The 13,113-nt window shown below is 45.7% G+C and overlaps 1 protein-coding gene across 1 annotated transcript in view; it reads left to right on the top strand.

The window, feature by feature from the left end:
- The window catches only part of SPG7 (SPG7 matrix AAA peptidase subunit, paraplegin), a 30,328-nt gene that overhangs the window by 15,647 nt on the left and 1,568 nt on the right, over nucleotides 1–13,113 (top strand). The window contains exons 10-16 of the mRNA XM_057401980.1: nucleotides 4,381–4,505; nucleotides 5,728–5,830; nucleotides 6,807–6,917; nucleotides 10,428–10,543; nucleotides 11,335–11,491; nucleotides 12,024–12,187; nucleotides 12,601–12,678. Of these exons, the coding sequence (XP_057257963.1) occupies nucleotides 4,381–4,505; nucleotides 5,728–5,830; nucleotides 6,807–6,917; nucleotides 10,428–10,543; nucleotides 11,335–11,491; nucleotides 12,024–12,187; nucleotides 12,601–12,678 (854 nt within the window). The remainder of the gene's footprint in view (nucleotides 1–4,380; nucleotides 4,506–5,727; nucleotides 5,831–6,806; nucleotides 6,918–10,427; nucleotides 10,544–11,334; nucleotides 11,492–12,023; nucleotides 12,188–12,600; nucleotides 12,679–13,113) is intronic.

The following is a 13,113-nucleotide window of genomic DNA, read 5'->3' as shown; positions in this document are numbered from 1 at the left end:
TCTTAGTCATAACTCTGTCAGAGCCTGCAGCACTGACCCAACTTGCAGTGTTTCTGTTGCTAAATCTTATTATTGCAGAGCAGGGCCAGAAACAACTACCTACCTGCCCATAAGGGAGTGTTTTTTGTCAGTCTGCTGTTTGGTGGAACAGAGCCACCTTTTCCCTTGGCTGTAACTGTGACACTTGTTGTGTCATCACACCCTTTATATGAAAAATCAAAGGTTCTTCTGCACTAAAAGCATCCCACATTCTCCAGACTTTGTTAAAGAAGTTGAAACTGCTTGCTTTTTCACTGAGCATTTGCAGTATAATGGGGGTGTGCCCTACTGAAGAGCATGTCCCGCAGTTCAGCAGCAAGGCTGCCTTCTGGAGAGTGCTCAGGAGTCAACCCTCCCTTTTCAAGGAGAGAAGATGGGACTTGTAAAATGCTTTCAGGAAATGGTAGATGTTCCTCCATACTGTACACAAGATGATCTGTAATTCTGGATCTCTGCCCTTGCTGCAGAAGGAGGAGAAATTGTAAGCAGGAGCACAGCATGGTACAGACAGGGTAGAGCGGTCCTGCTGTAGAGAGACTCTTCAGGCCTCTCTCTGCTTCAGCACAGGTGCCAAGAAGTTTTTGAAGGAGGAATCAGCTTTAAGTAGATCCTAAACAGCCAGACAGAAGTCTGGTTATCAGAGGAATGTGCTTGAAACACACAATGCTGCATAAGTACCAGGAATCACCTTAAATACGTATGTGCACTTGCCTGGAACTTTGCACTTGCACGATCTTAGGCAACTTGGCCAAGCATGCAGATATGCTTGGAGTGAATATAACTGTTTACAGCTGTATCTGTACAGTGGATGTTCTCAACAGAAAAGTCCAGTTAGTAACACACTGAACAGCAATCCTGGCGTGGTGGGTTTTTCTTTTCTCCTGACAGTTGTAGGGTGAGCTGGCAGCAGCTTAACACTGAATTAAATGGAAGCCCATGTGTCTGTTCAGGAATCTGTAGTCAGTACAATCCACGTCTCTGTACTAAAAATAAAGTGTCTGATTTCCTCTAGTCTGTAAAAATTGGGCATGGTTTGTAGTGTGTTTTCTTGGTGAGTCTCAATTCAGAAATTAGGGTACAGCACTATGGGAAAGTGATTTTAGAAGGTAAATGTTATCCTTGATACCTACTTTAATAGTCCCCTGTTTGCTCTGTGATGCCTGGTTTATTTTAAAATTTATATTGTCTCATTATTTATTCGTGTTTCATACAGATACTAAGTCCCTCATTTTGCTAAGTGCTTTATCAAACACACTAAAAAAACAGCCCAAGGAGTTTACAGTGTCAAATGGGAGACAGCTGGCAAGGACTGGCAGGCTGGTACAAGAAACATGGACTTACTGTTGGTTTGTACTCATCAGCAGTGATCTTAGCACATGTTGCTGCGATGTTACCTAACAGAGTGTGCTGCCTGAATGAAGGGTGAAGTGCTATGTGCATCATGGCAAAACAGTTTTCAAGGTAATACTGAACAAGGTTTTTTAGGGGCACTATCCAAGCGCAAGCAGAGGCATGGCGTGTGCTTGTAAAGAGGAAGCCCTGAAATGGAATGTTGAGAGCTCTGTTTTGGCTGTGTTTAGCTGAAATTGATGGTTGAAGTTCTGAAAAGCAGTACTGTAGAACCGAGGGAGCTATTAATTTGGAAAAAAAAAAAAAACCTGTGCACAAAAGTAGATCTGAGTCATCAGTAGTGATTGTTGAATTAATGTGTTCTTCTGAGATTACTCATAGGTAAGGCAGAGGAAGAAAAGGAGGGTCAGAGCTCTATGGAACCTGCTCTGCAGGCTGGAGGAAGGATGAGGACACCCAGAGAAAAGCCATTCTGCTCAGCTGCATGGAATGAATGTGCAATTTGATACTTGGTAATTCTGGTACACAAATTTTTGAGTAATTGTGCTCTTCCTACAAGCGACCTTGGTTTCCTCCACTCTGACAGCTTTCGTTGTGTTCTGGAAGCACCAAGAATCTGCTGGGAGAAGGGGAGGGACTGGAGGGAGCCTGTATGTACAAAAGCTGTTTCTAAAAACCAGAGTGACGCATGTATTCACATCTTTGTCAAAACAGGTGCCTGGTTGAATAGTGAATCTTCCCTCACAAACCGCAAACAAGCGGAAGAGGAATGCGACCCAAATATCTCCTCTGTTCTGAATGCATTTGAGAGAAGCCTGACAGTCTGGGCTGATATGTGTTTTGTAAGTGAAAGTGCAGGAGGTTTTTTTGGTAGCAGCTCTTCACCTAAGTCTTGAGACAAAACCTCTCTGCTGTTCTTGCTGTATGCAAACTTCTCCCTCCAGGGCCTCCCTCACAAAGGTGGCTGTCTTTTAGTAATACTGTTCACAGATGATGTCCAGAAGGCTTTTGAAAACATAGCTAGAGAATTACACAGTGTAAAACTGAAGGTGAGATGCCCATCAAAGTCTTGTTCTGTGTCAGTGGTGAGCAGAACACTTGCCAGCTCAAGTAGACCCTTTTTTTTTTCTCTCTTCAAGTGGCTTCATTTGTAGGCACTGTAGATACAAAGGCTCTCTTTAGGCTGAATTTACAGAGCTGTTTTTCGTTTGTTGATGTGACCCATGTGGTGGATTTTAGCCAAAGGAACAGTCTGCATCTTTGCCTGTGAAAGCCAAGTCCTGTGATGTGCCAGGTGATGTTGCATTGGGAACAGTAATATGATTTGGAGGCTGCAGTACTAGAGTTCTTGGAACACTGTTTCACACCACTGGGATACAGGCTTGAGAGCAAGTGGGGCAGAAGATAATGTGAGAAGGATGCTCTCAGTATATCTGGGTTTTTCTTTCATTTGTTCTAATAGTCAGACCTATTTTAAGAGAGTCTTCCCAGCTGCAAAGCAGATAATGTACTGTACCATCTAATCCTGCCCTGTGAATGAAGCTTGCTATCCCCCAAGTGCCTGCCAGTCTCCCTGCTTATTTATCACACTCCAAAGTGCAGTGTAATTCATGCTTGAAGGATGGCTGGCTTTATCCTCTCCAGGAGCTTATTTAGACAGCATCCTGCAGGGAGGAAGAACTGAGGTTTGCTGTAGCACAAGCTGACAGAGCCAGTCCTCTGACTTACCTGTAACCTTAATCTCTCTGCTGAGCTCTTGCACGCTGACACATTTGGCAGCACTTGCGGTGGAGCTGGAGAGAACTGAAACCCGCCCAGCTTATGTGTATAAAGCTGCCTCTGCAGCATGTGACTTGGCAGCCCGGGAAGCGCATGGGACTAAGGTGTCCTTTCCCTAGGAAGGCTGCTGTGTGCCAGGGCTTTTGAATCTGCTGTAAGCAGGTGACTCATACCCAGGGGCCTGTGAGCACCTGGTGGAGTGTCATAAATAAGCAGCGTGGTTCAGTGATTCAGTGTGATCTCTGGCTCCCCACCCAAGCAGCACAGCCGCCTGCCCCTTCCTGCCCTCCTCCAGATGCAAGTGCTCTGGCTTCCCCGGGAAGCCCTGTCTGCCTTTGATGCCTCTGTACTCCAGGCTGCTCTCATGCAGCTGCTAAATCCTGGTGTTTCCTTCATCTTTAAGACCTGGAGACAAAACCTTCTCTGACTGTGGTTTGAGCTAGTGTATGCTAATCATCACTGCAGAACTATTAGGTTGTATTTTGTATCTGTCTACGTGTCTGTGGTTAAAGTTCTGCAGGGTTGGTCTTTGCAGTGGTCTGCAGTATGCCCAGGTGTCTTTTGAGTGATAAAAGATGAGTGAGAAGGCAAAGAATAAATCATGCTATAACATGCTCCTTGCAGGGTGGCAGGGCTGTGTCCTCTTTCTGTATTAACCTGAGTTGATGATCCTGGTGGGCTGCCTGTGACTGAAGGCTAAAAGTAAACAAAATCTGGAAGGGCTTTGCACAGAAATGCTTGTGAGGGAAAGGCTGTTTCATCATTGTTTACACAACCTGGAGCTAAAAGAGCAGCAATTGACATAAGCCTGTGGATAAGAAGGCATCTCCTAACTTACCAGAATAGAAAGGTTCTGTTCTGGTTTCTAGTTGGAGCAATTTTCAAATGTGGCAAAATTAAATGGGGGGAAAAGTTTTAAGCCATGATTTCCTAAGTAAATGAAAAGGGAATTTCAGGATATCTGTGATGACCAGACTGGCCTGTGTCACTTGTGAGGTTCCTTCCTGTCTTGTGCTCCCAGCTGGAGAGAAGGACACTTTGTCAGCCTCAGCTGCCCCAAAGGATGCTGTAAACACCCTCTGTCTTTTTATGATAAAGATTTATGAAATACTCCCTGTATCCTGCTGTGCCTCATCCCTTCGTACGCCTGCAAAGCAGCATGTGCCATGGTGAAAACCCGTCACTTTTGATTTTTGGTTGTTTTTTCTACAGGAATGGGGACCACAGATCATGTCATAGTGCTGGCTTCCACCAACCGTGCTGATGTCTTGGATAATGCTTTGATGAGACCTGGGAGGCTGGACAGGCATATCTTCATTGATCTTCCAACACTCCAGGTACATTCCGTCTACTGCCCTGTCCTTACCATGATGCTGATGACTAAGGTTTCCCAGTCCTCAGTGGTGATCCATTCATTGGTAGGTCAAAAGCTGAGTTTGGAGAAAGTTGAGCTGGTAAGCTTCTGTTTGCCTTTATTTATGTGCTGTAGATAAAGGACTTGACACTCTTAATACAATTGCTTGTTTCCCTGAAGTACCACTTGCTGGTTGTAAGTGTCTCTGCTCTGGTACCAGCTTTGTTGGTGAATTCTTCCATGAGACTTGCTTTGCCATGCAGATGCAGAACTATGTTTGTGTCTTCTGTCCAGGAAACTGGGAGCCACATAGTTGGCAAGTTGGCTTATGTGAGAATGAGAGCTTAAATTGTCATGTGCCTTGAGCACCATTTGTTCTGTAGGTTTATTGTCCTCACTATCCTTGTAAGGCTCCTCTTTTTCCTTTAAGCAGCCTGTTAAGTGACTTGTTCCTTCTGAATGCTTTAAATCCATTTCCTAGGAGCCTTCCATGTCTGCTGTGTTGACATTTGTAATAGAGTTTTGGGAGTAGGCTCAGCTGCAGTAAAGATCTGTCTGCTTTGCCAGCACAGGCTCTTCTTCTCCCATCTGTGCTTTACTGCTGTCCTCAAGAGTTTTCAGTTAAAATACCTTAAATGCCTGATAGAATCTGGCACCGGAAGCATGAACTGTGCAGCTGCCCTGAAGGAGGAAGGGGAAAAACCCTGGCAACTGAGACCATTGTTTTAATCAGGATCTCCTGGACCAGCTGCATGAGTCACTCCTTGACTACTTGCCAGCTGTCATCTCACCCCCACTTTTGTCTGGGAAGTGGTCTCTGGTGAAGGAGCTAGTAGACGGGGTTTGCAGTTCGAGTGTGTGAGGAAACAGGTAGAGGCAGTCAGAGCTCCTTCCTGCAAGTGCTTTCATGGTAAGAGAAAAGTTAAGACAGATCAGAGTGAAAGTTAGGAGGGGTGAGTGGCCAGAGAGAGAAAGCAGTGACTCACGGTAAGCCTCTGTACATCTGTTCTGTATTTGGGCCGGGTGTTTACCAGGGCTCCTGGAGCACCACCACACTGTAAGGACAGCCCTGCCATCTGGTGGCAATGTCACCGTGTCCCCACTGCCAGAGGTCTGTTCCTCCCCTGCTCTCTCCGGAGGGACAGCACTGACGCTGTCATGTCGAAAAGACTTGGTTGGGCTCAGGTATTCTGTGCTCTTTACAGGAGAGAAAAGAGATCTTCGAGCAGCACCTGAAGGGCCTCAAACTGATCCAAGATGCCAGCTTCTACTCACAGCACCTTGCGGAACTGACTCCAGGCTTCAGTGGTATGACATGCTTTGTCCCAGTGGGGCTGCTCTGTCTGCTTCTGCACTAGTTCTGCAGTTCAGGCTGGAGCTTCGTGGTTGCTTAGTTTTAACTATTTGGGTCTAAAGGGTTTTTTCTTCAAGCCGCCTCTGTCGCTATGGAAATAGTGGGAACCTAACCAGCTCCCTGATGAGCTCTGATGAGCAATTGTTCATGGCTATTTCCAATCTGCTGAAACTTCTGGGAGTAGCAGGGTGTGGGGATAGGAAAATACTTTTTTATAATGCCTGGGTTCTCAGTTCCTAAGGGGAGGAACCACTGCTCATGCTCCGAATCCAAGCTGTTGTCGAGGCTGAGATGTTGCAAATCAGTGGGAAAAGTCTCAAAGCTGATATGTATTACCAGGAAAGTGATAGGAGGAATACATAGAATTACTTTGTCAGTCAGACAGAGTAAGCCTGTTTCCAGGGTAGGTCCCTGGGAGTTTGAAACAGCGCTGTGCAAGGGGCTCCGGAGTTCCTGTTGATTTGGAGTTCCTGGAATATTCTTTCTGGGTTTCCCCTCTAACAGGCCCCAGCGCACTGCCTCTTCGTGACTTCTTTCAGCAGCCCCCCGCCACCATCACCCACACACACAAACTCAGAACAGATGTTCTTTCTCTTCCACACAGAGGTTGTGCGGTCACTGCGTGAACAGCAGCCCATGCCAGCCCGGACTGCCTACTCCCCTGTCACTGAGAGCCAGCCTTGGCTTTAGCCTCTTTATTGATCACTGAACTCTGTCCTCTGTGTGGCAACGCAGCCTTGATTGCCAAGCAGTTGCATTGTTCAAACCCCACATAAACACCGTGAGCTAGGTTTGCTGCCAGGGAGCAAAAAAGTGCAAGCTAGTTGACTTGCTTAGGTCCTTCCCCAGATTTGTTCTTGCTTCTTCTGTCCTCTGCAATCTCTGTCATGTAACAAATCCAATGTAATTCTTGTAAACTCTTGTATATAGGAGCTGACATAGCAAATATATGTAATGAAGCTGCTCTTCATGCTGCTAGAGAAGGTCACAAATCCATCGATACTTTCAACTTTGAATATGCTGTGGAAAGAGTCATTGCAGGTAAGTGATCCAGGCATTTAATTTCCCTCTAGTCTTATTGGTCTGTGCCATACTTCTTGAGAGAAGGCTCAAGTGAGTGGGTTGTAGTCAAGGAAGACACATGGGTCCTAACTGTGCTTTGTCCTGTAGTGCTGACCTGAAGGTTTTAGGATTTTACAGTCACAGATAATTCTCCAGACAAGACCCCGTATGGATTTGTCTTCTGAATTTTTAGGCAACCTCAACCAGTAGCTCAGAGGAGATGGCCAGTAGTAAAACAGTAAAGAGAGGAATTACAATCTGTATGGCTTTTTTGGTTTCAAAAGAGTTGGGGTTTGGTTTGTTTTTTGAAGAAAAGGAGTGAAGTGTCCCAGGGTTTTTCTTGCTGCTCTGGACACCTGCTACATAAACATGAATAGCAAATAGGCTACGCATCCTCAACAGCAAGAAATCAGAGATTTTTCTGTTCGGTCTCAAAGCCCAGACTTTGATGAATTGGCAGAATAAACTGAAAGACAGTAGACTACTGTTCTCTCTCTGAGAACATCCTGTCGGCCTTTCCCTGTTGAGTGTGCTATTGCCAGCAGAGGAACCTCTGGAGATTACCCTGTAGTAGTATATTATAGGGAAGGGAAAAAGAGTTCCCAGAGCACTTGACTTCACCTGAGGGATTTGAATCTGGTGAGTTTCAGTGTGAGCAGCCCTATAGCCAAGCTGTGGCTTTCATAATCAGACGCTTGAGTGCTTCCAAGCTGCAGTGTCATTACCAGGGGGTGAGCCTGGGCAAACAGACGGGCATTCTGTGCTTTGTTTAGAGCGTGTGGAACAGGATATTTGCACTGGGTCAGTTATTTCCTGATCCTGGAATTCAGTCCTTAGTGTTTGCTTTATCAGAAAACGCCTAAACAATTCCTCACTTAAGAGATTTTTGAGAAAACTCTGACAGTTTCACTTGCCTCTTCAAAGCACTCCAAGGGATTTGGTTTGGTAACTGTGGTCACACACAAATCCCAGACTGTATCCAGCAGCTCCCAGGAGTCAACAATGAGATGACTCTAGTAACACAGAAGTCCTCATAAGCTGGGGAAAGAGGTGCTTTATTTCTTGTCTGCAGAAGAGAAAGCACCAAACTTCTAGGGGGTTCACCTGTATTTTCTTTCTGACCTCCATCCTTGCCTTAGTTCCCCAGACTTGGAAGGTGAGACAAAGAGCAAGTAAGGCCACAGAGGGTTAATGTGGTGGGGCATTGCAGGGCATGGGCTTCAGCAATTTCACTGCTGAGAAGCTGACGTGCTTCCCCAAGGCTCTGTGGTGCGTAGGAGGCCTTACAGTCTTTTTGTTGCAGAACTGGATTCTTTCATGTTATTGGGACCTGGCTATTTTCTGTACACTACGTCTAAAAGACCTCAAACAACCCTTCAGGCTTGTAAATTGAATGTACCCTTGCCATGTAATAGGAATGCTTCTGGGTTTCACAATCCGGAGGGCATTTCAGTTGCTGTAAAAGCTTTTCTTGAAAGAACGAAAATATTACTGTGCTTTTCATTATAAGCTTCTGGTTTTAATAAATGGTGTGGAATCAAAAGAAAACTTTGCAAGTCCAGAGGCTTTCTCAGCCTTAAAGCTTTGTATTGCTGTAAGGGAGGAGTAAGAACTTTTCTCTGTGGTAGTCCCCATTGTGTTTTTAGTTTGGGAACAGAAAGCAGTCAGTAAGTTGTCAGGTCTCCTGGGAGTGAGGGAGGAAACCTGCTGAGTGCACAGAGGCTTTCAGGGGTTGTCTTTAGAAGATGTAGAAGAGCCTGGTTTCTTGGTGGAGTTTGTGTCCTCTGTGTAAGGGCAGCAGAGATGCACCAGAGTTGTTTCCTGAGTTGTCTCCTAAATGCAGTAAGTACAGGCCTATAGAAAACTTTCATGCCTGAAGATGAACTTTACGTAGGAGAAGAAATAATCTCTGTAAGCATGCTGTGTGTGCTGTTGAGAAGAGTACAGTCCCTCCTTCCTTGGTGGGCTGAAAGAGGAATGATTACAGAATTTAAGTGTCTGTATGTATATATATGTATGTATATACATGCAGTGTGTATATATATATATATATATATACACATCTTTCTGCAGAAGATGACATACAGGCACATGCACACACACTGCTGAAGGCATGGTAAGGGACTGACTGATAAAAATCAAGGCTGTTGCAGTTATAGAATAGTTAGGGTTGGAAAGAACCTTAAGATCATCCAGTTCTAACCCCCCTGCTGTGGGCAGGGACACCTCGCACACCCAAGGCTCTGTCCAGCCTGGTCTTGAACACCTCGAGGGATGGAGCATTAATAACCTCCCTGGGAAAATTAATCTGCTCTTCCATCACCATCATGCCTTGTGGAGCACAGTGGTTTCCAGGGTCCCTGAGCAGTAATTTTACAAGATGTGCCGCACTATTTTTGCTGTTTCCTTGTTTAATAAAGCTCTTAACTTTGTTTAAAAATTAATGTTAATAGAATGTTGTTTTCCGAGACATGAAGCAAGCTTGGTGTAATGCTGCTCTTGAGTCTGCCTGTGCTACCCCCTGCTGCTCCTGGCACTGTTGGAGACATTGGCTTTAAAGTACTGGTACCTTTTTGCATTCAACATGCAGCAGTGTAATAACTGCTTGATACGCAGGGTATTCTGTAGTTAACATATTTTCTATATGCTAGAAATTTTACTTCCATTCGGCATTTATGTTTTAATCCTTATTGGACTTACTCTGTGTTGCAGATTACTGGGTTGGAAAATAAATGCATTCGAAAATCACCTTTTTGGAGGAAGTATTAAATGAGAGTTATGGCTTAATTTGCTAGTCCTCAGGAGCCTGGGAATAAGCTCATGCGGAGCATGCCATGTGTAATCAGAGATGTTTCCAGGGTCTGGAGAAAGATTATTTTTTTTATATATATACTTTTGGTCTTCTGCTGATTTGAACACTGCTCATGCACAAGAATCTCAACTAGAACCTTATATGTAATGCAACATCTTGTTTCTCTCATGTTCTGCCTAAGGGACAGAAAGACCATACGGCCAAATCAGTATGATACTATAGCTAGTCTCTGTTTTGGGTTTTGTTGGTTTGTTTTTTGTTTTGTTTTTCCAAATGGTAGGGTGACTTGTTGCAGATCTGTCCCTGGGCAGAGATACACTGTGACATGCTTTTGGCAGAGCTGGGAGCAGAGCAGAGCTTTGTGTTCTAGAGCTGTGATCTAATCAGATGTTAAATTGTCAAATTATTAAGTCTGTTGTAAGGAGGAAAGGGGGAAAAAGTTTCTGCCAGTATTTTCAAGCAGTCTAGGCCTGGGTTGCTTTCTGCTGCAGGGGAAGAGAGCACCTCTTCCACAGCATGTAACTGAAGCACTTTTTACTGCCTCTTCTTATGCAAGAGTGCAGTGTGATTTTGGTGGTAGTTAGCCCCAGACTGCGCTAGCTGGAGCACAAGATTATGCCCTGCTGGTTGCACCTATTGCTGGCAATCTCATTAAATTCTTGTCTGTGTTCCTATAGGCACTGCCAAAAGAAGTCAGATCCTGTCACCAGAAGAGAGGAAGGTTGTGGCGTTCCACGAATCAGGCCATGCACTGGTTGGCTGGCTGCTGGAGCACACTGAAGCTGTGATGAAGGTAACTACACTACCAGCTCATGTGTAAAGAAGCCTGTCACTGGGTGTGAAGATAAGTCCTTTGGGCTTCTCCTCTCTGAGATCTGCTGGTTGTTGTCTAGTGTTTCTGTTGAATTCTGCTGCTGGCCTCCTTGAGCTTTGAGCTGTGAATACTGCAGCAAAATAAAGGGTTAATACAGAGTAATCTTGGTTGAAAAAGACCTTCTCTGCAGGGAAAGGCCTGTCTTTGGCACCCCAGGGTGTATTCTTTCCCATGCACATCTCCTCCTCAAAAAGCCTTGACACTGAGGACATAGGGAGTGGAAACGACAAGGGAGACAGCTCCTTGGCTCCTCACCAGCAGCAAATTAATTCTGAATGATCTATTGTATGAGATGAACTGTTGTTAATTACCCTCTTTTAATGCATATGGGAAAGGGCTCTTACTTTTCTGAAGGCATCCTGTCTTTCTTCAGGTAGTCTCAGTGATTCTGGAACTGTGAAGTGAATTCTTTGGCTTATACTCTCCAAAGCAACTCCTAAATCTCAGGATTTCACTGGCTTGCTATTGAGGATGATTTCCTTTCCATTTCTTAAGCAGAAAGTGGCAGAAAGCTTATGTCTGAAGCTATGAGGCAGAGCCTTCAGTACAGGAATGGTAACCTACTGCAGTCCTTGGGGTATCTCTGTAGGCCAGCCTGCCTCGTAGCTTTCCACAGATTTCACTGGGAATGCAGACCTCTTCCTGTTCGTTTTCTGCTGCTGCAATTGGGAACTCTTTTGCTCTCTGAACAGAGTTGCTCTGCGTTGCAGGTTTCCATAGCCCCTCGAACAAACGCCGCTCTGGGATTTGCTCAGATCCTTCCAAGAGAGCAGTACCTCTTCACAAAGGAACAGCTGATGGAGAGGATGTGTATGGCACTGGGAGGGAGAGTGTCCGAGGCCATCACCTTTAACAAAGTCACTACAGGTGAGGAGCCAGACCTGGCACAGACCCTGGAGATTGTGCTAAGACATCCTGAACTTGTGCTTGCTCTGTCCAAGGGTGTGTTGAGCAAGAGAGGAAGGTTTCCCACACCAAGAAGAAATGTCAGACTGCATGATTTGATCTTGGGCCTGAATTTGTGAGCATGGATGTCTCTTGTTGCCATGGTTGCCACTGTGTTGTCTTAAACTTGTTCCAAAGCCTAAGGCTAGGGAGACCGTCCACTCATGGGAGGGCCTAGAGCTTTCTGTGCCATGTTTCCAGCTAGTTACATCCAAATGGGGTAGCAGCAACAGGTAAGCACTCCACATAAGCTAGTTTCCAGTAGATTCACTCAGTCACACATGGGTCCTGCAGTACATGTAGAAAGGTCCATCAGCAGGTGGGGTGTTCACATCCATGGTCTCCTGTGGGACCTCTGGTCTCTTGACTAGCAGAATGTGTGTTTGTGGGGGATGTGATTCGCTTGCACTCAGTTCAGAGCTGGTAGGCACTGTGTCTGGTCTCTCTTGCCCAGGAGCACAGGATGATCTGAAGAAAGTGACCAAGATAGCCTACTCCATGGTGAAGCAGTATGGAATGGTACCCAGCATTGGGCAGGTCTCCTTCCCAGACCTGGATAGTGCACCTGGAATTGGTCGGCGCCCTTTCAGCCAGGGACTTCAGCAGATGATGGACCATGTAAGGCCACCCTTGTTTACACATTCCTGGTTTTGTTCTTCACTTCTGCAGCTCGGTGAAAAAAAACTTGCACCCAAACAGTTCATGTTTTTCTGTTAGCCATTGGGGAGTGAATTTCTAGTGAGTTTGTTTCCCTGGGATTTGTGCTGAGCTGCATCTTTTGCTACCAGACAGCCTCCTTAATTACACTGCGTTTCCCACCATCTGGGACTCTACTGGGGAGTTGTGCTAGTGCAGGAGTTCACTGTTCCTTCTCCTGAATATTCCTCTGTCTGCTTTTCACATGGTTTGTCTGTATTTTCTGTTGATGGGAACCACTTTCTGCCTGTCTCAGTCTGCAGGTTCTGTCCCTCAGTTATCTACGTTGTGTTTGTTGCACTCCAAATGTCTCTTTCCTTTTTACTGTCTTCTAGGAAGCAAAAGTCCTGGTGGCTCAGGCTTACAGGCGCACAGAAAAGCTCTTACTGGAGAACAGGGACAAGCTACAAATAGTAAGTTGGAGGGGAGGGAGGGGAAGGGTGGTTTCGGTTTTTTCACCTGTTACTTCTTTGCCTTGCTACTTTCTGTGCTCGCAAGCTCAGCTGTTGCAGTGTCTCTGTGGTCCTACAAAGTCTTGTAGAGGGAATGCCGGGGCTCATGGTGTGAACAAGCAAGTACTGCAGACGCCCCAGATCAGGAGCAGGTGCAGGGAGGAATGTGTGCTCTTCCAACAGCAAGTAGTCTGCCTCCAGACACCAGCTGGTATTTGCAGGATAGAGGAGTAGGAGTGCTCTGTGGAAGTGATCACTGCTGGAATCTGTCCCCCTCACCTGCACTTCTCTGCTAGCCTCTTTGCAGTGTAATTTCCTGTAGAGCAGACTGACTGTTCTTGTGAAGCCCGCAAATGCAGGAACAGCTCATCCTTCCAGGTCCTGTAGGTGCACAGG

This window comes from Pezoporus wallicus, unplaced genomic scaffold (assembly GCF_028554395.1).
Source record: "Pezoporus wallicus isolate ANWC-B61680 ecotype Strahan unplaced genomic scaffold, APGP_CSIRO_Pwel_v1 contig_10187, whole genome shotgun sequence".
Lineage (NCBI taxonomy): Eukaryota > Metazoa > Chordata > Aves > Psittaciformes > Psittacidae > Pezoporus > Pezoporus wallicus.
This window is presented reverse-complemented; position numbering and strand designations above follow the sequence as displayed.